The sequence below is a fragment of the Aythya marila genome (genome assembly GCF_965140915.1).
Source record: "Aythya marila genome assembly, chromosome: 13".
Lineage (NCBI taxonomy): Eukaryota > Metazoa > Chordata > Aves > Anseriformes > Anatidae > Aythya > Aythya marila.
The window spans coordinates 2,436,388-2,457,694 of NC_139054.1; the positions used below are offsets into that span (position 1 = coordinate 2,436,388).

General features: G+C 42.9%; 1 protein-coding gene across 2 annotated transcripts in view; it reads right to left on the reverse strand.

Annotated features, from left to right (window-relative positions):
• The window catches only part of HDX (highly divergent homeobox), a 49,307-nt gene extending 33,872 nt beyond the window's left edge, over positions 1–15,435 (reverse strand). The window contains exons 1-4 of one of the 2 annotated variants that reach the window (XM_082770528.1): positions 15,373–15,435; positions 7,601–7,747; positions 5,699–5,764; positions 2,605–3,729 (exon numbers count right to left, since the gene is read on the reverse strand). In XM_082770528.1, the coding sequence (XP_082626654.1) occupies positions 2,605–3,729; positions 5,699–5,764; positions 7,601–7,747 (1,338 nt within the window). In that variant the 5' untranslated portion in view covers positions 15,373–15,435. The remainder of the gene's footprint in view (positions 1–2,604; positions 3,730–5,698; positions 5,765–7,600; positions 7,748–15,372) is intronic. The other variant, XM_082770529.1, reaches the window with a different exon arrangement.
• Between the last annotated feature and the right edge of the window lie 5,872 nt (positions 15,436–21,307).

Genomic DNA, 21,307 nt, shown 5'->3' on the forward strand with positions numbered 1-21,307 from the left:
AAAGTCATTCCTCTGAATTCCAGCTTTCAGCCCCAAACTGGAACTACTCCTCAGTCCAGGTCTCAGGGGAATAATGCCTGTGCTCCACCACACAGCCTGGGGGCAAAAACAAGGCAGGAAAGGAAAGGGGAAGCAGTGGGCTTCTTAACTGAAGATCAGTATTAGATCGGAGCAAGCCTTCCTACAGACCTAAGACGTTGAAAGGAGGGCTGATAACTCATAATTTTAGGAGGAGCACTTGGGGAGGGAGGGAGTGAAAGCAGTGCAGACCTGATGATTTTGGTAAAATGTGTTATCAGCCTATTGGGGTGTGCTACATTACAGACAATTTTGAAGGTGACAGTGAATGTTTCTTGTAAAAGTGAGCTGAGTTTTGGAAGTGAGTCCCTGCCATACACTGACACATCCTAAGATACAGACCTCAACGTTGCATTGTTCTGCAACATGCTAAAAACTCTTGTCAAGGAATGCAGTGATGTGGAGAAATCAGCACCACCAATTTCTTCATGGCTGTACGGATCTGCCCTCGTAAATTTTCTGATACTGATGAGTATCATCTCAGAGTTTCACAGCATGGATGCTTACAGCACCAAGTCAGCTAACAGCAACCTTCCCAGTTTTTCCAAGGCTTAAGACTGGGAAAGGCAAAGGATGCCACAAGAAACAGAGTTTCCCCCAGCCCAAGCTGCATTCCAAAATTCCATAGAACAGAGCTTGTTAAAGACAGGCATGGAAGTCAAACGGAGTAAAGAAGAATTCCTTACTTACCAAACATCTTTATAATGTGGAAAAACAACAAAGAAACAATGACAACAAAGTAAGTTACAGAGACGTCCTTGTTCTGATCCACACCACATGGATAAAATGTCACCTGCCATGAACCATTCTATCTATAAAGAGCCTCAGTCCCTACCCCCAAAATATCCCCAATATGAGTTATTTCAAATTTCTAAAAGAATAAAAACAATAATAATAATTAAAAGCAAACAAATGAATAAATAAAAAAATAAATAAAAACAGTAATACTGATAACTAATGCTTTTTCAAGAGTGAAATAAAGTACCATGAGCATACGGCTGGAGGTATCAATACTATATTTCACTATGTGAAACTTAAGAAAAGTTTCCTTAACTGTGCTGTATGCGCTTTTGCAGCTTTACCAACCCTTGATAGAACAGATGCACACATTTACAGCTTTTCCTCTCCCATGAAACTGAAATTTCAAAAGTAAACAGCATTTAATGAATTTTGTAATTCAAGAATAGTAATAGCAAACACTGACAGACCATCTGAGAGCAGATGGGAAAAAGGGGAAAAACAGCTTATCCGAATTATTTGACTTAATAAAGGCCATAAATAAGAATTGGAGATATCCCCTCTACTGCACAGAATCTAGTCCAGAGAGCACATGTTCCTCAAACCTCAGGTTTGCCAAGAAAAGCAGTAATCCTGATGATTTCTGGTGAAAAGTGGTATGCACTTGGACTCAAAAACTTTCTTTCAAATCCTCACAAGATAGGAACATGTCAGAAAGAAGAGGAAAAAAAATAGAAAAACCACCACAAAGTATTGTTCCCTACACTAGTGAGCAATGCACAAGAAAAGATGGTATGTTTTTATATGGTTCATTTTGGGGATAAATTTGAAAATGTAACAGAGAAAAGCACAGAAGTAACACAGGTAATATAACATCCTGTCAGTTGTAAGACTTATCGCAGTGTCTATAGATTACGGCATGCCAGACTGCACAAAAATCCATTAAAAAATCAATTTGGATGTTTCCTGCATGATTATCTCTCCCCTGTTTATTAAATAAAATAAAAAAATAAAAAAGTAAGTGTATCAGTGTTACAGCTTCTTCTGAAGATCTTGTAGTTCTTCAATTATCTGCATTTAATTTTCCCCTCTCAATATTCGTTGAATGGGCTCTGTTGTAGGATGAGGAAATAACAGGACTGAATGTAAAACTGATATTTGAATTAGATGCTGTGGGAGAGGAAGAATATTTGCTTGCTTAGTGTCTTCCATCATCTTATCTAGCTTGTGTGAGATCTAATAACTAACAGAAAACCGGTCCACAGTATCAGCAATTCTATAGTGGGTAAAGGCAGTGCTGATGGAAGAGCTAATCCAAGCTGACATTAATAAGGGCAAGCAACTGTACAGCACACAAATGACAGTGTGATCCCGTGTTGTGCCCTCTGCCACGTGCAAAGGATGCCTGCAGAGGAACAACCAAGGGAAGAGCTGTGACATGCACTGGCAAGCCAAGTCAGGACAACACAGAGTAGCGTGCATCAGCAGTCACAGGTATGAGCCTCTTGTAAGCAAACTTTACCTAGTAAAACCATAAAGCCCAGACTGCTCCTCATTGTATGGCTGCCCACTACAGCCACAGGCTCAGCTACACAGCTAAGTGCTACCATATTTTAGTCATACCTTTGCTTCTATTTAAGAAGGAATCATCTCTGCTGAAGGATGTAAATCGAGCACAGCTTGCAGAAATATGAACCTACCCCTTACTAGCCACCAGCCTTCAAAGAATACATTACTCATCTATGACCTTGTCTTCAAGATTTGAAGACGAATAAATTGACAGATTACCTGGTAATTATTTTGGTTTTGTGACAGCCTCAGTTGACTTGAAGATGTAAAATGAGGAGAAAAAGTACTTCTTGATGGATTAGCACTGCTATATAATGTACTGGATGTTGTATGCAACGAGGTCCGTGCAGGCAAGTGGTAGTCTCTGTTATGATACAGAACATTGTCAGGCACGTCCCTGGCATTCACCAGCTGAGAACTACAGCTCACGTTTCTTCCTGGCCCCGACAAGGCCGCGCTTTGGTTCTCTACTCGAACAGAGCTGCTACTTTCACAGTATCTTGAATAGCTTTGTATTTGTGCTCCCATGGATGCTAGTTCTTCTTCTCTAGCATACTCGTCATCCACGTCGCCAGTTTCCATCGCAATGGACAGACAGCTGCCTTCCCCCGAGCAGTGCTTCTGTGCCGTGCTTCCTCCCACGATTCTTTGAGGTTGATCTGTAACCGCCAGAGAAAACACTTCACGAATTTCCAGGTTTTGCGTGCTACAAGAAGGGTCCCTAGTATTAGCCCTTTGTCCGGGGGGCACATGCGATGCAAGAGCTGCATGTTCCGGTTTTTGTAACCTTTGACATCCCACGGGTTCAGCTTTACAAGGTCTGTGGCATATCATCGGTTTCTGAGGTAACACCAACTCTGCGGTCTGCACTGAGGAGCCACCATAGCTCTTTTTAGTGTGGCTATAAATGGAGTTCGCAGAATTCAGTACGCTTGTTTGTCTAGATAAAATAATAGTCTTTTCCCCTACTAATAGGGAAGCATTTTTACAGTGTGGTACTTGTCGTCCTATAGGGATGTGCTGCTGCTGAAAGTCTGTGTCATTTTTTCCCGAGAGTCTTGGAATAGAGGTTTTGTGTATTTCTGCCATTGAAGCATTTGTCTGCTTGGTGGATCCTTGCCTACTGGATGAGCTAGCAGGACTGTATATACCAGTAACTATTACATCGTTATTAGAAGAGGTCCAAGAAGACTGCTGACTTTGGGATCGAGCAATATTTACCACATTTCTAACTGCTGCTTCTGGAGGTACTGAGGGAGTAGTAGGGGCAGTCCCTGGGGGAGTGCCTCCAGATTCTACAGCACTCTTGCTGCTCATCTTCCTTCTTTTATTGCCAACCCACGTCTGCAAACAACAAACAACAACGACAACAAACACAAAACAAAGCATTAAATAAGCAGAAAAAAATAGGCATTTTTTTAATCTTTAAGCAGATCTGATGAAATGTTAAGTGTTCAAGTTGAGACCTAAGTTTACAAGCCTGTAAGTCATTTACTGATTATGCAGAGTCTGAACAATGCAGGGTGGAAATCCATGTCTCTCATGCTTGGGATTCACACAGTAATACACATGAGAATCCCAGTCTCAATCCCAAATCCCTAGTTTCTCAAAAACCCTAATAGACTCTATCATGCCTCCTATCCCAAAGTTATCCTTAAGATTTATTTCATTGTGGAACCCCTGTGATGAGTTCCCCTGAATTTTAGTTTTTATATTTAGCACATTGGGATCCCAAACCATTGTTGAAATACATGGAAAAACTTCTAAAAGAAGTAAGATTCCTCAAACAAATAACTTGACAGACTCAATTTTCAATACTGCCTTGAACAGAATCTGCCAATTCTTTATTTTAGATGAGAGGAAGAAAACAAGAACAGGAACTACTCTTTCTGTTAGAAAATGATAAAACGATTTTGTGAAGTATTTAAACCTAAGGACTAATTCCTCTTCTGCCAGCTACATAAGTCAAGATCTGATGTCAAAAAGCTTTTGAGAGACAAGATTAGGACTACAGGGGTTAAATTCCAACAGAAATTTCCTATTAGGACATTTCTGAAAGTGACAATGACAATATATGGACTCGTGTAAAAGACAATATTCCTTTTTTCAGGTAGGTATTTTTCCCCCTGCTATGGGGGTTATACACACAACAAAATATGCTGCTGTTTATTTTAAATAGACAGGAAAGCCTGTCCTGCAAGTAATAAATTAAAATACAGCTAAAAGAACTTAAGGGGAAATATTAACTTCAGTGTTTCAAGATAAAGAGAATTAATCTGGTGGAAGTATCAGCTCTAGCACTGGAAGCATAAGCACTGCATAACTGCTCCTGGGAACTTACAGGATCAGTGAGACAAGACTTGCTAAATTCTGTCACCACACGACATTTGTACTGAATGTGACAGCAAAAGGGAATAAGACACAAGCACCAAAGAATTAAAAAATAAGCTTTTGCATCAGCTTATGTTGGTTACTGAAAAGAATCAGATATGCATATATAAATATGGTGAAACAGTTTTCTGTACCACTATGGATATCATCTGCTGCACATCTAAAACCAAACCAACACAAGATCTCAACACTGAGCAAGCCAAACCAGTTGATGTAATCAATAAACCACCTCACCCCACAAGAAGCAACTGCACCGAGTACCTATCTTGGATTTCCATCTCATCGCATGAAAGCAGGCGAGCTTTCTTCACATACTGACACCTACTAAGGAAGTAAATAGATTTTCTACAGCAAAATATGCACTCCTGTCATACAGAAATATCTTGAAGTCTCCAATCCATTCTACTCATTTTCATTGTCGAATTTTACAAAATGCCTAATCTGAGGCATGATTCATTGCATGCAAAAAACCCCTCAGTTACTAGTGATAGAATTTAGCTTCACAAAACCAAGTGTAAATATACAAAATTACAGCCACAGGTCTCAAGTTACTGTCTTTTGTTGCATAAAACAAATTTAAATGATCGAATTTGTTTTTCATTTTTTCTTCTCAGTCAGTAAATTTTCAAGATAGAAATTATAACTAGAGACACTGCAAATTTGGGGCCAGGAAGATCCCCCACCCCTAACTTCTTCAACTGTATTAAACTAAAACCTGAAGTTTTTCTCACAACTTTCCTAAAAAGGAATCAACAAAATAAAGAAATGCAAATAACTTACTAGTAGTACTATTCACTTGGGATTGAAGTAAAGTTTCATAAGACATCCCAAGTCAGATGTCCCCCTGCTCAGAGTCCCATTCTACTGATTCTGTCCCCAGGTTCTAGGTTCTTGCTCGCACCATATAACCTAAAGCACCCACCTGAATGATCTGTGGGTGTAACTCCCCAAAAGGGTATAACACATGCTCCTCAGCATTCGGTGATAACTACGAAAAATCGTCAGAGAACTTCAACAAGACATACTGCTTATACTTACTGCAAACACAAAAAGCAACCAAGAGTAGAAGTATGCTAATATTAATGAACAAAAACATGCTATTCAAACCCTATACAGCTCAAATGCATCTCTATCAAATTTGAAGAGGGTTAAGTGATTTTCCCAGAACTAACATTTCCACATTTCCTAATTTTAAAAGGGAGAGGCATAGCTTATATATTGTGGTTAAAAAAAACAAACAAAAATCTGTAGATGTTTACACCAAATCATAAATTGGACTCTTCAATCCATCTAAAGATTAGAAAGACTGGATGTAGTTCTATGGGATAAGGCTATAGAAATCCCATTTTGGGAAATTATTTATCCGTAGAGTTATGGCTTCTCAATTATAACACACATTTAGGTAATTCATGTTTCTATTACAGTCTTATCTACAAGTGTCAGGTGCAACCTACGCATCACTTTGTTAGACACTGTACAAACTACTAATCCCTGTCCAACAGTCCTACAAAAAAAGAGGGGGGTGGGAATTCAGAGGCAGAAATGAGAGGTATGAAGAAGAGAAAGGTAAGATCATTGAAAGTATGACAAGCGCAGGACAAATACTCAGTCTGTTTCCATTGCGTTTCACAAGCAGGAAGAGTATATGGGTTGCAAAGAAGGGCACAATAAAGGAAGAGAACTAAAGAAAAAAGCTATGACACATTATTGCAGTAAGGGAAAGAGAAGAGGGAAGAGTAATAAGGTGGATAATGAATGAGGACTGCAAGCAGAGCAGACTAGCTGCCTCCTCTAGGTCCTTCAATCAGAATAAAAATAGAAAAATAGGCCCGACTGCATCATCAGCATCCAGATTCCTGTTACAACTGTTTGTCCCAGGGAGTCTGAATTTCTGGCTGACTTTCAGAACTTCCTGAGCTGAGAAAGTTAAGTTTAGTATTTCCAGAGCCTTTTGAGAGATGGGAATGAAGAATTAAGAGGCAGGAGGAGTTGTCAGTTTCAGTATACCCCAGGCAGATATCTAAGAACTAGACTGGTCTTTCTTCTTGCTCCTTTATGCCCAGTGTCACAGTAACTCCTAGCTCCACTCCCACTGTTATTTTTTCAGTTAATGTTTCATGATTTCTATTTCTGCTCTAAGACAACAGCCATTTTATTGTCTAGAGTTTCATAAAGACATTATTCTTTCCCTTCGCATTGAATTCATAGACTTTGGAAGAGCTCATGCTAGCACTATTGGCATTCTTCTTCTCTAAGACAAGAATGTACTCACTGCAAATAACCATGCGTGAGCATAATATTTATGATTGTGACATGGAATACAAATGTGGCAGTGTGTTAAAAAAAAGACTTCCACATTTTTTCCCAAATACATAAGGTTACAGAAATTGGTTTAACTAAGAATAGTTTCTTAATAACATGACCTTTCTTTGATACAATACATTGCACAAAGCTTCTATAGGGCAATTCTATTTGCAGTTTAATTAAAAAAAAAAAAAAAGAAAAAAAAAGAACACAGCAAAATACAAACACAACACCATTAACAAAAGACAAAGAAAAATAACAAAATAAAAAAGAAACAAAAACAAAACAAACACTCCTTGTGCAATCCAGGCTCCTGCTTAATACAGCAACCATGTGATGACATTTCAGAGCAAACAGACTATAAACAGGCTCACTGAATAAAAACGAACATTATACAAGCGTGAAGTCTGATTTAGAGACACGTATGGAGTTAAAGACTTCAGCCCTCTGAAGATATTTTATGTAAAGAAATGAACGTGTACAACTTTAACATACAAATTTGGAAGGCCTCAGTACTTACCCTGACTACACTGAAGTCCAGTTTAGTTTCTTGTGCACACTGTAATATGAGCTGAAAGCAATTTTTACTTTGATTTGTCATTCCATTTTCATAATAACGCTGTAATATCCTTTGTTGTTCTACAGTAAATACAGAACGCAGATTCATCTAAAAATAAAAGAAGATACTCTGAAAGTTGGAATAAAAACTGTAATGCTCGTAGAATGCACAGGCTCTTATTTATGCTTGTGGTAATGCTAAGTGCTGACATGTTTAAGGAATCCTTTACCCATACTTTTACTTACTTTTACTTTCAAAAAAACTGAAAAGACAATACTGTTACAGTCAGCATTAGTGACTCCTTTGTGAGGGACTCAAGTTGAGCAGGTGAGCTACATGTTTGGAACAACACTGACAGCCTTTCATAAGCAAGTATTACATTGAAGCGCTAAGCCCAAGAGCCTCTGGTTTCAGACAAAGAAAAAAGTTTGTCACTTGAAAAAAGGAAAAAAAAGGCATTAGGCAAAACAGAGTAACACCAGCTGCTCCAACAATATTGGCAGATTTGCGTCCCCTCCCCTACCAAAAAAAGAGACAATCTGAGATAAAAGGAAGGTTACAGTCTGGCACGAGTAGTTTCCACCGTCTCTGACTTCAGCAAATCCTACACTCCATTATGGCTGCTCAATCCCACTCCTCCTGCTGCGTCAGCACGCGCACTTTGCAGCTGCAAGGTTGAAAAGATCAAGGACCAGGACTGAAGACCAACTCAAAAGACAAAAACAAAAAAGCAAACAGAAAGGCTTTGGGGGTTCAGTCCAGCCCACCGCAATGCTAACACAGTAATATTAACACAAAGGAGGGACCACACAAACCACAGCCTGCATTTGGAAAGGTGAAAGATACCATGAAACTGTACCCTAAAGTAATACTTTTTTATTATTTTTTTTTTTAAAAAGAATGCTTAAGGGTTGTTTTACAGTGGTATAAACCAGTGTTGGATGCTGAACAGAGCCCAGTGCCACAGCCCTCAGGAAGCCCTCCTGCTTCATGGCTTTATCCAAAGCGGCACCAAGTTTTCCAGCCCACTCAGCCAGAACCAAGAGACCCCCCCTGCTCCCTCCAGAGCTCATGGGGACCTGGCAGTGCTTTTGGCCCTTGCCTCCAGCACCGGGTCTCCCCATGAGAGACCCTGTGCAGCCGCACAGGGCCCAGGCCACCAGGGGCAGCTGCCCCAGGAGCGTGCCCACAGCCCCCAGGCTCCATGGTGAGGGTGCTGAGGCGGCCTCTTCGGCTGCGGCCTGGTGGAAGCATCAGGCCAGGCACAGCCTCCTTACGTGTGAAATTCACACCCGGGACTGCAAAAGGCAGGCAGCAGGCAGCTGGATGTTGCCAAGTGCGAGCAAATTACTACTGAAGGGACTCTGTACCAGCAAAGTTGGGTTTCACACTTGCTATGTGCTCTGCACGGGCAAATAACATACAATCCCTTGGCTATCTAGCTCCAATCAGCGTTACCAAAACTGGTAGGAAAAGCCCCATCACCACAAGGTTTCCAAAATGGGGCTTTATTTTGTCTCACACAGAAAGCTGCCAGCTGAGACAAATCAAGCCGCTGTCCAGGAACAGTCTGCATCTGACTCAGTGCTTCAGAGAAGGGAAATGGCACCAGCCACAAGTTAGGTTTAACACTTTCAGTATTTGCATAAAAATAACGCAGAACAAACTGAAGAGTAAGAAACCACACTGTCACCTTGCAGGAAAATAAAGCTATGGGGGGAACCCTTTGTAGCTACCAACTTTTAATTGTTGATTTTGGAAATCTCAGATGGAAAGGAGGAGAAGGGAAACATACACAATCTTCGCAGAACATCTAACAGCAAATAAAGAAAATCATTAAGGGGTCACGAGCAAGAGCAGACACCCAACACCCTTCATGTTATTAAGATAATTATGCTAGTTAATGGTAATGGACACTTGAGTTCCACAGGCCTCTAAAAAAACACTGAACATGACAGGACAAGACCCAGTTTCTGTCCCAGTACCAGTGGTCCTGTTTTATTTAGCTGAGATCAGCACCCAAGAATGACCTCATCAGAAATAGTTATGAACCTTCTGTCTTTCCTGATGCTGAAGATGAAGCCTGTCATCCAATATACATCCAAAATACACATTGCATGACAGATTTCGCCTACCTCAACTGAGAAGAGGTCACAGTCTGGTTTGTTAAACATCGCATTTTTGTGGTTACCTTTCAAGTGCTTGGAAGTTACACCTGCCAACTAAAACATTGGTAAGATTCCGTAGCAACTTTTGCCTTCGAGTCTGATCAAGTACAGCTCGGAGTATCAGTGCAGAGGCAATCAGGATTGGATTTAAATAAACAGATTGCAGGACACTACCGATACAGTTACGGAAGCTGAGTCATAACTTTATTGTTAGAATGTAAGCTCAACTTTCAAAGGAGCAAGTAAGAATTTATTAATGCTTTTTGCATTTTATACTGAACCTGAGGTCAACAAAGAGCTCTGTACTGCCTCCCACTGCCCAACCCATCCACACACATTTACCGAAACTCCAGAAAGGACAAGAAAATACTCTTATTTCCAGTTCCAACTGATAAAAAAACCTCGCTAGCTATCCTGCTCTGTAAGACAATCATATTCATTCTGTTCTGCCAATTAATTCATGGAATATCCCGAGCTGGAAGGGACCCACAAGGATCATTGAGTCCAACCCCTGGCCCCACACAGGACCACCCAAATCCCACATGTGTCTGAGAGCGGTGTCCAAACACTCCTCAAACTCCAGCAGGCTTGGTGCTGTGACTGGGGAACAGGGAGCAGCCTGTTCAAGGAAGTTTTTAAAAACTGTCTGTTATCAGGCACAACAAAAATGTAGGGCTAAATAGCAGAACAGTGGGCTTATGCCAGCAGCTGTACCTGCCCAACAGAAAATGAGGTTCAACTTCTACCCAAAGCCAACTGACCAATTTTGTGGTATTCCACTGCAGCATTTCTCTCACACCCCACAATACCGTCACCTAAACTACAGTAGTTCAGCATAACACCATCAATAACAAGAAGATGTTAAGCTCTAGAGTGTACAAAGGATAGGTAACCTCAACGTACAGCACTAATGTCTGGGATGAAGCCCAAAAAACCCATCCTGCCCCCCAGGAAGCTGCAGTGGTTTTTGCTATTTGGATTGCAGATGTAGCAAACCTCACAAGATGTTCATAGCTGGGCAGGAAATGCAACTTCTCGTGAAGATCTCAGATTATAAAGAACAAGAGGAAGGAAATCAGGAATCACCTTAATTTCAGATGGTAAATTGTTGGGCTTTTTTTTTTGGTTTGTTTGTTTCTTTGCTTGTTTTAATTGCCCACATAGTTTCTAACTAGGAATAAGAAATCACAAGGTTATTACTACTATTTCTATTACGACTAACAGTAAACTTCCAAGCATTCTACCTCAATAGCATAGGACAAAACTTGCATGCTGTCTTCACACAAGTGTGCAGGACATTTAGCAGTTTTTCTTCTCTTGCATGCTTAAAAATACAACACCACACTGATAGCACATTATCTGTAAAGTCTAGATGGAAATCAGTTTGCTATCAGCAGTTCTTAAGCACTTACTTAGGGTATCCTGTGCTGAATAACCCAATTACTGAATGTTTGGACATTCCATTAGAAAGCCATATATACTCCCAAAGCACCAAACTGACAGCAAGGTGAGCAGTGCAGTTGATAAAGCAGAAGGGAGGTTTAGACTAGATAATGGGAAGAAATTCTTCACTCTGAGGGCGGTGAGGCCGTGGCTCAGGCTACCCAGAGGAGCTGTGGGTGCCCCATCCCGGGCAGTGCCCAAGGCCAGGCTGGGTGGGATTTGGGCAGCCTGGGCTGGCAGGAGGGGTCCCTGCCCATGGCACTGGGGACTGGGTGGGCTATAAGGTTACTTCCAAACCAATCCGTGATGGTCATGTTAATTCACAAGGTGTTGCCTCTGCACATCCCATTTCACAGGCAGGTTTTGCTTATTCCCATACTTGTCAAACCTACCATTTACCTACACTGACTACATTGAGCATCCGCAAAGGGAAAACGTGACTTGGAGACTACAACCATACAAGGTATATTCATCAAAGTATTCCACTGAGGCTTTTTGGAGAAGTATTACTGATTTTGCATCGGTTTCCGTAGCTGTTCAGAACTGGGTATTAATTCTTGCACTTCGACACTGGAGATCCCCAGCTAACAGTGGAAATATCCACAGACTGGAGATAACTTACAAAGTGCTGACGTCGCTAAGCAGTAATGCAGCCCCGTTAGTATCGAGGTAATCAGAAGTTGATACGCCTTCACAATGAACTCAGTATCATTCAGGGGAATCTCAGTAACTTCAAAGGCAATAATCTCCTTTTCCCAAATCGTGTATCCACAAAGCACTCCGGTTTCTTCAGATTTCTCACCTTTATCCTGAACCTCAGACTCCGAGTTAGAAATCCACGTGGATTCTTATCAGGATTTAATTTTTAATGTTTGACTTGCCAAGCTTAGAAAACACACATTGGAGCTTTTCAGAAAAACAGGTGTACTGCTGGTGGGCAATACATCGGAACTGAAGAGAGACTGTTACAGAATTCAGTAACATTTGTTAAATTCAGGCAAAGCAGTAAGTAAAGTGAAATTCCATGAACCTTCAGAAAAAGGTAGGGGTAACAAAGCAGTATTTTTGAAGACTCAACATCCACCTGCTCTGCTAATAAAATAAGGCAGCTTCGGTACGTATTTTGATGTCTAAGTGACAGTGCTGAGAACAACCTATGACAAGTTTAAAAACAGGTTTCCTCTAAGTATTTCCTTCACAATTGCTTTGTGTCCTAAGCCAACACACATCACTCAGCTTCCCAGGCTGGTTGTCTCCCACTCCTCAGTCTTTGGTGAACCCATCAAGATAAAGATGTTAACCCTCACTCCCCTTCTAAACTTCTAAACTGAAAGCTAATTGAAAAAAAATAATAAAATAAAATAATAATAAAAAAAAATATATATATATACATATAATAGCACCAGAAGAACCCCTTCTCTATATGCAGCAGTTAGGCAGATGTAAACAGCCCAAGTGCTGAAGTCAGACCCTGGGGATCTCAGGCTCGTGAGAGGTAAGGACCACGATGGGAACTCCATGCCCTTCAGTTTCTACAAGACTGCTGAATACGAGCCTCAGGAAGGACGATCCTACTAACACACTTCAGCCTGTCACACTGGCTCCTCGTCAGATGAGATCAAGGTTATTCTTACAGCTGAACTTCTTTAGACAGCATTTGAGCAACTTTTCCCAAAGTATCCTTCTTTTTTCCCTTTCTGTGGCAAGAGAGCACAAGGGAAGAAGGGAGAATTAAAGCCAAGCTGGCTCCTGAAGTTTGCTTCATGCAACTTTGCATTTGCTTTATGAAACACGTACTTAACGTAATGACGATCCCACAGTTTGCCACAACTGCCTAGTTCTTCCGCTCTAGCTGCTTTATTCAGCTTCCAGAATTAAAAATCTCTCCAGGGAGACCTGGTGAAGCCCAGAGATCTATTTTTAGAAACTACTGAAGACAACTTGGTGTCAAGGAGCATCACAAGAGAAGGCACAACCATAAGAAAAAGGGAATATTCCTGTACTGATGATTCCTTATTAAAAAAAAAAAAAAAAAGAAAAGTGCTCCACAATGACTACTTGAAAGGTCTGGGGGAAAAAGTAAATGGAAAAAGAGAAGCAGCAGCAGAGGGAAAAAAATAAATCTGTCTGTGGTCTAAAGTGAGTCTACGATGTGTAGCATTACAGACATCAAAAAGTCTGGGAATGTTAAGATTGCTGAGCCAAGTAAACTTACTTACAAGGTAAGTCTCTGTAAGATGCTGCGTTAAAAATACCCATACATTTGAAAGATGTGAAATAAAAATTTAAGGATATCCCTCTCATTCCAAGCTGTAACAGAAATCAGTCCTGGAGTTGAAATCACACATCACACTTAAGAAGATTTTTACACAGAGAACGAGCCACTGTAACTGTGTAAAATTATTTTACACTATAAACCATTATAAAACTGTCAGGGATTAACACAGGGGTAAAAGGGAACAAGCAGGGTTGTTTTGTTTTTTAACCTCAGCACCATACAAGAATTTGTTTGGTGAAAAAAAAAAAGTCCTCTTGTAAAAGCCTCTAAGCCTACTGCTCTTCTAGTCTGCCCATCCTCAACAGGCGCAGTAAGAAAATCAGCACGTTCCTCATTTCAATTTTTCTTTCCATCCACAGAACTCCAGTGGTACAAAATAACAAGACTCAGTGCCAATACAAACCCGAGACAAAACTGCGACTATAATAAGGAAGCTATTACATACATAAATAAAACAAGACCACGGCAGAGACACTATTAGCTACAGCTTTAGAAACCTGACCTGAACTAGCAATCAGTTCATTCACTTCCCATGTCTGGTAAAAACTGAGTTTTTTCACACATCCCAAGGGGAAAGTTAAGAAACAAAATAAAAACACAATAATGAACTCCCCCCAATCACACAGCGTGCATGAAGGTAGCAGACACCCAGCACCCATGGTTAATCCCCTGAAGGTGCAGGCTGCTGGTCCATTCCCATGCAGGCTGTCAGCGCAGCAGATCACGCTGATCCATGGGTGAGTGTAATACGCTGCCTGTCCCATGAAGCTACTTCTAAGTCTCTGTGACTTACAGCACCAGGTACAGCATTTGCAATCTAGTATAATTAGAGTTCTGCTTATAAAACTCAGCCCTTGCTCAGGGACAAACGAGCTCTCAGAAACTTGGTAACAGCATGACCTATGGCATCTGCTCCGCAGGTTTATGCATCTCACCTAACTTTATGCATGCTGATGAGGCTTCTGGCCTCAGCTGCATCAGCCCCGTTTTAACTTAACCAGGTACAGCAGCATTTGTAAGGCCCTTGTCAGCAAAAAGGAGTCAGTTTTACCCCGGGGACATCAACTGCTTCAGTACTCCAGTTTGGAGGGTGTTGGGACTACTTTTGGCTGCCACTTAGTAAAAACTTTGTAAGGTGCGGGGCTTTTTGGGGAGACCTCATGGATTATTATTTGCACACTCCAGTATTATTTGTGTAGGTTTGGGTGGGTTATTTCTAGTAAGCCTACGAACGAGAGCACGAAAGGCCCTTGCAGCACTAACTTGGAAAACTGCACTAAACCCAGGGCACAATCAAAGACGGTTTTATTCCAAGCTTTATTATTCCCAGTCTGAAGGACACCACGCTCGATGCGGGGCACCGATCCCCTCAGTGCTTGCCCCAATCCAACATCCCCGCCAGCCGAGGCCCCCCCTCAGGCCGGGCCCGCGAAGCCCTAGCAACGCGCCCGGGCGGCGGGGAGGGGGAGACGCGCTCTGTGCGCATGCGCCCAGCCAGCCCCGAGGCCGCGCCGCGCACGCCCGCCCGCCCTCCCTCCCCCCGCTGACGCGGCGCATGCGCACGCGGCCCCCCTCCCGGCGGCGCGGCGGCTGCGGGCCCGCCGGGAGGGAGGCGCAGCGCGCGTGCGCGCCCGAGGCGGCTCCGCGCGCGCCAGCCCGCGCGGCGCCCCCCCGCGCGCGCTCTCTCCCCCCCCCCCCCTCCTTCTCCCGCCGGCCCCGCGCCGCCTCCCGCCCGCCCGCCCCGGCCGCGGAGCCCCCGGCGGGTCCCGGGCCGCCCCCCTCCCCTCATTGCCCGCCGCCCCCCCCGGGGCGTTGCCCGGCCGCCGGCCCCTCGGCGGGCTCACCGTGCTGCGCGGGGCTGCGGCTGCAGGCGGCCGGGGCTGGGCGGGTCCCGGCGTCACACAATGAAATCAGCGGCCCCGATCAGCCATTCTCAGCATGATCGTGACGTCAGCGCAGACAGCGGCCAATGGCGGCGCGAGATCAGCGCCGGCCGGGACAGCGCGCGCCCGCCCCCCGCCCCGGGGTGGGGGGGGGGGGGGGGGCGCACGGCGGCCGGGGCGGGCTGCGCGGGCACGGCGCGGTGCGCGGGCACGGCGCGCGCGCACGGCGCCTGCGGCCTCGCCGCGGGCACGGCGGTGCCGGGTGCGTGAGGGGAGAGCCGGGCCCGGGGAGCTCGCAGAGCCCGCACCTGGCGCGGAGTCGCCTCACGGCCGGGCGGGCTCTGGGTGTCTCCAGAGATGGAGGCTCTCCCCCGGCGGCCCGTCCCAGCGCTCTGTCGCCTCACAGTGAAGTCTGAGGTGGATGTGAGGCCCCGGTGTGTGCGCCACAAAACCTCCTGGCACGCCGTGTGCCCGTCCTGAGCAGTTCACACCACAAGTCCCTTCATGATCAGACACAGTTAATGTTGTGCCATGGTGTTGGGCCATCTGGGCTCGTCCAACATCGCTTAAATACAAGAATGTCACTGGAAGGCACAAGAAAAGCAGTCACTATTTCTGTATACTCAACTGATAATAAGTTATTAGTAATGTTGAAAGACCTTAAAACCAATTTTTGACGTGCTCAACTTTCACCATCTCGCCTATGGGTTCCCACATAGCAGCAGGATGCGCTGCGTGCTCGCTCACTCACAACTAAACCATGCCTTTCACGAGCAGCCTTTAGTAGGTGAATAGTAGTTTGTGTTCTGTCCACATTTTAATTACATTTCCTCCGCCACATCGGAAAATCGATCAATCAATTAATAAAGCTTAATTTAGCTAAAGATTTTATGTTACTGATACTGTTTTCAGCCAAGTGCCAGACTTCACTTAGCTTTACCGCTTTATACAGCAGAAGATGGACCAAGGCAGCTGATGAGCCCCCAGGAATTCCCCCCGGTACAGCACATCTCCCCTGGGGCAGCTGCTGCCGACCGCTCTGTGCTTCCCACAGAAAGCCCATCCAAAAGCTGTGCTTTTTGGGAGCCCACCAGGAGGACCATGAACGGGCTGAGGCACGAAGGGGAGGTCCCCCAAGGCCTGTGCGCTGGCTCTCATTTTCTTCTCACGTTGTCTGGGGTTTGGGAAAAAAAATGGTTAAGACAGTCTCTCAAAAACCCTTTGAAAGAGCTAGCGATATTTGATAAAATGCAGCTTATTAAACTTTTTAAATGCTGAATAATAGAAAATAATACTTCAAGGGCTCTTGTCTGACTAACAATGGGCTCACAGGTGCTCTTTCTACAGCTTATATCAAAAAGCCATAGAACTGTTCTTGAAGGAGACATCAGCTGTGTACTTACCTTATCAAAGAATCTCATATGCAGACATGGGACCACATAAAAGATTTATGGATCACAGTAACAGGAATTTGTCTCAGTACAAAAGGTAAGACTGAGCTTAAGCAGAAAAGTCTATATTCAGCAAGGAGAAGAGGAAAGGAAAAAAGGATAGTTGAAAAAACACTGCAATGGTAGTGGTAGGAGTGGGGTAGAGGAGGTGCGCTCCATAATAACCAGGAATTACTTTAAAATATAGAGGAGTAAACTGAACATACAGGCTAAAAAAAGGCAGGAGACAGACAAGCAAGTCAAAGGGCTCCTGCTCTGAAAGTGCTGTATCTTGGGGATTTTGGCTCAGAACGTCACATCAATGCTTTTAGCAGAAAGCTTTAAAACCATGCGGTGCCTGCAGTGGCTGTTTACAGCAGCCTAGTGACAAGCTCCAAAAGAACTTCACGCTAGCTACTTCCTTCCCTGGTAGCGCCTCTCAGTGAGCCAAACCTTGAGGGAAAAGCTGTGACAGGATGAAATAAAACAAATATTCTGCTATTGCAACCAGATCCACATGCTTTCTCTTTCATTAATAACAGATTTAAATTAACAGAGGCTGGCAAATTGGTCCAGTGGTTTAAACATTAGCCCGGGACATAAAAGGACTCCGTACATGAGGGAATTAGCATCAAAGAGAGACTCTCTGATGTAGCTACTTTGTATTAGCTCATTAAACTAATTAGCTCAGCTTACTATTAGTTACTTGGCTCAATATGGGTTGCTACTTCCACATGGTGGAGAAAGAATTCCTCAGAAGGACGGCACCGGGCTGAGTCTCCAGGCGCTGTGGCTGCGCGTTCCCTGCCTTTGGGGCAGCCGCTGGGCGCGACTCTCATGCTGTTCCCATACGGGGTACGGAAGAGGTCAAAAGCCCCATTTTGTATTCCACAGCCAGGAACCAAACTGTAAAATCACACCAGTCTTCCCACCCCCCATCCCATGCTCTTCCCCGTTTTTCCAGCAGCTCATGCCACGTGCAGATTCGTAGCAGATCGTGCAGGTCTCTGTAGGGATACACAAGAAGAATCCCACATGGAGGGGCTGATGTATGGCTCTAGCAGCTGCACCAGCTGCTCCACACCTGGACACGTTTGGCCCCGCACTGTAGAACAACTGCTACCACCATTTCTTGGCTTTCTGTTGAATCTGGAAAAGAACAGGAAAGCCAAGTGAAAAGGAACAGTAAAATGTACCACCACTAATTTGGGTTGCAGTTTGGTGTAATGATTCCTGATTGCAAATGAGTAATTTGCCTATTACCTTGAAGTAAGGCATAAAATCTTGCAGTTACATGGCATCAGCCCAAAAGGGACCTGATCTTGTCAGTAATTTTGTCCTCTCGTCCCCCATATAGTGTCAAACTTGTGCTTGGGAAACTGTATCAAAGAATCAACATTGAAAAGTGCAGTTATCCCAGTGCTTGACAGTCCTTCCCATTAGAAAAAAAATTGCTAACATTTATCCTGAATTTTCGATTAAGTTAAGTTAAACCCACGGAGCAGATTTATTAAACTTCAGACTCAAGACTGAGCACAGTAAAAAAAATCATTCACGCCTTTCATTTTGTCAAAAAAAAACTATTCTAAAAGAGTTTTCTGAGCAGTCCTTCAACCAGTTTGGAGGCTTTGTCTCCCAGCTTCACTGTAAGAACACTGACAATGCCAAAAGCCTGGCTAAAGTCAAGATAGATGACATTTACTGCTCCATGTCTCCACAAGGCTCATTACTCTGTCAAAGAGGAGACTTAGATTGTTTTGACATGATTTATTTTGGAGAAATCCAAGTTGCCTGCTATTTATTTACTTGTTTCCATCAAAATGTGCGTGCTGTTCTTTTTGTAGCAATGCAATCAGCTTTGCACAGGTAGGAGCTGCTCAGAAAAACAGGCCTTGGGGGTTAGTTGCCTGCTCTCTCACGGATTTCCTTCTTGATGAGCAGTCACTTGAAATGACAACAACGGTAGCTGTCTGTTTTACAGATAAGTTGTAAAGACACATTAAAAATTGGGGGGCATAGGGGTGTAATTAAAGAACTGCTAAATCAGGGGGTTCCTCGTGAAACAGTGATGGAGAAATGATTACAGTGTGTAAAACGTTGTGGAAAATTCCATACAGCACCTTGTCTTGCATCTACAAACACAGCCAGAAGTAGGGGGTCTACTGAGATTTACAAATTTTCCATCTTCTTTGAACTTGCTTTTGCCACATTAATTAAAATTAACTGTTAATCCTCAGCCAGTGCATAAACAAAGCTCCCATAAACTGAATCTGCAAATATGTCCCTTATGCTCTTATGCAAAAACCAGCTGGTGCTTGAGGAAAAAAAACACAGAAGAGCCTGTCTGTGTACATACTTTACAGATTTGTTCCACTTTTTTACTACTTGGGATATTTGTTAAGAAGATCAGGAATGAGGCTTCTTTTTATTTTTATTACCTTTAAGTATTTATCTTGCGATGAGCCATACAAATTATCACTTGTGGAACACATAAAAATGCTATGCACCAAAAATGATGAGAGAGAGAATTAGTGAATACTGGCTTTCCACCTATTAGTACTAATAGCATAGACTGTTTCACAGCACAAAATTAGAGAAAAAAAAAAAAAAAAAAAAGTAAAAATAAAAATGAAAACAAAACAAGTAGGAGCAGGGGGAAGAGAAGACCTGGAGAGGGACACTATAATTTTTTTCCCTGCCTTTGATTCCTATGCAATTGACCTGTTTTTAAAATCCTTTATAAACGAATCCCATATTCTTCTGGACTGTGTGGCACAGAGTCCACCAGTCTGCATTTCAGACTTCATTACTACAGACTTCCTGAAAAGATGGGCATTTGTCTTCCAAAGTAATAATAATAATAATAAAAAAAAAAGTATACTCCACAACCAGTAAATCTTTTTGAAACCATTCACTCTCCTTCGGATGCCTCCATTTCTTGGCTTTCCAGGCCAGGACGCAGCTGTACGTTTCCCATTTAAATGAACTCTTCAGAGTCTCGCTGCTTTTCAGAACATTACAGAAACTTGCTCCATTCCAGGTTAACCACATTCCCACTCTCACAATTTTTCCTTCCCATACGTAAAGTATCATAAGTCCTATCTACTGATGCATGGAACAAAATGAAATGAGTTCTTCCCCTATCTCGCTCACACAGAAGTTTATTTGTGATATCAATAACAGCGAATGTCAATCCATACAGTCCCCCTGGCGATCCATACGTTCCCCCTTTTTGATAATTTAACACCTCACCGCGATCCCCTGCTCAGCTGGGAAGTTGGATCATCTAAAAGCAAAGCAGAAGAAATTCTTATTACCCATGATTTTTGAAAAAATGAACTGAGGAAATTTTGAGATGCATTCTTCAGAGCATTTATTATGTTAAGCAGCAGTTTAGTTTTCTTTGATTTCTATTTCTCCAGAAATTAAGAAGGTTTTCCTTAATTCAGTTTTTCTGAATTTTATATTTTTTTTAATTCATTTTTTTTTCAGTCTCCCACACCCATGTGTTCCTCTGTTGCTTCTTTTCTAACTGTGGACCCACACTTTTGTGTGTCCACAAAAGCTCACAGCTATCCCCGTTGTCACTAGCTCCTCACCTTTATTCTGTATCCCTGACCAGCCTGAAAGGGTCTGAGGGATTCAGAGGAAATTCTTTGAAGCAGAAATGGTGAACATGTCTACCATAGGCATGGAAAGCATGGAAATACTAAAACAATATAAACACCACTCCTGCTAAACCCACAGCCTTCACATGACCTTCCTGGGTTTCCAAAAGGAAGAGACCAACTAAACATCCTAATTCTGTCACTACAGAATCCAAGAAGCTAAAGAAATCATAGACACAGCTTCCATCCTTGTTCAATTGATCCAGCTATCAATTTGCAGGTGGAAGTTCAGGAGAAGTCAAAGAGTTGCAATCTTTACTGAATAATCCTGTGATTCTTAGTGCACTTGAAGCAAAACCATCCTACACAGTGGATATTCTGCACTAAGAAGGAGTGCTACTGTCTAAAAACTTTTAGGCTGCAAAGTGTTTAAATTTGTCCTCACCTTTCATTCAGTATCTTTACAAACTCCACCACATGCCATTTTCAAAAGGCTGGCTGTGTGTCACACTGATACGCCTCCTGACATTTTTGGAAGTGGAAAATCAGCTGCATTCCTGAACTGTTCCTCAGTTTACTGTCTTATCTTCTTTCTTTTATTTAATGTGAGAGTAGAAGTGGTTTTTTGTTTGTTTGTTTGCTTGTTTCCTGGTCTACAGTAAAACAGATTTTCACCCTTAACTATTTCATAAAAAATTATTTCCTCATGTATATTTCTAGGAGCATGGGCTGGTTCCTGTTCCCAAATGTTAAAGTTTGGTGAGACCAAGTATACCTGGTGAAATGTCCTCCTTGGGAGAGAACCCTTGTCTTTTGTAGATAAAGAATCCTACGTTGTTTAATCCCATAGCATCGCAT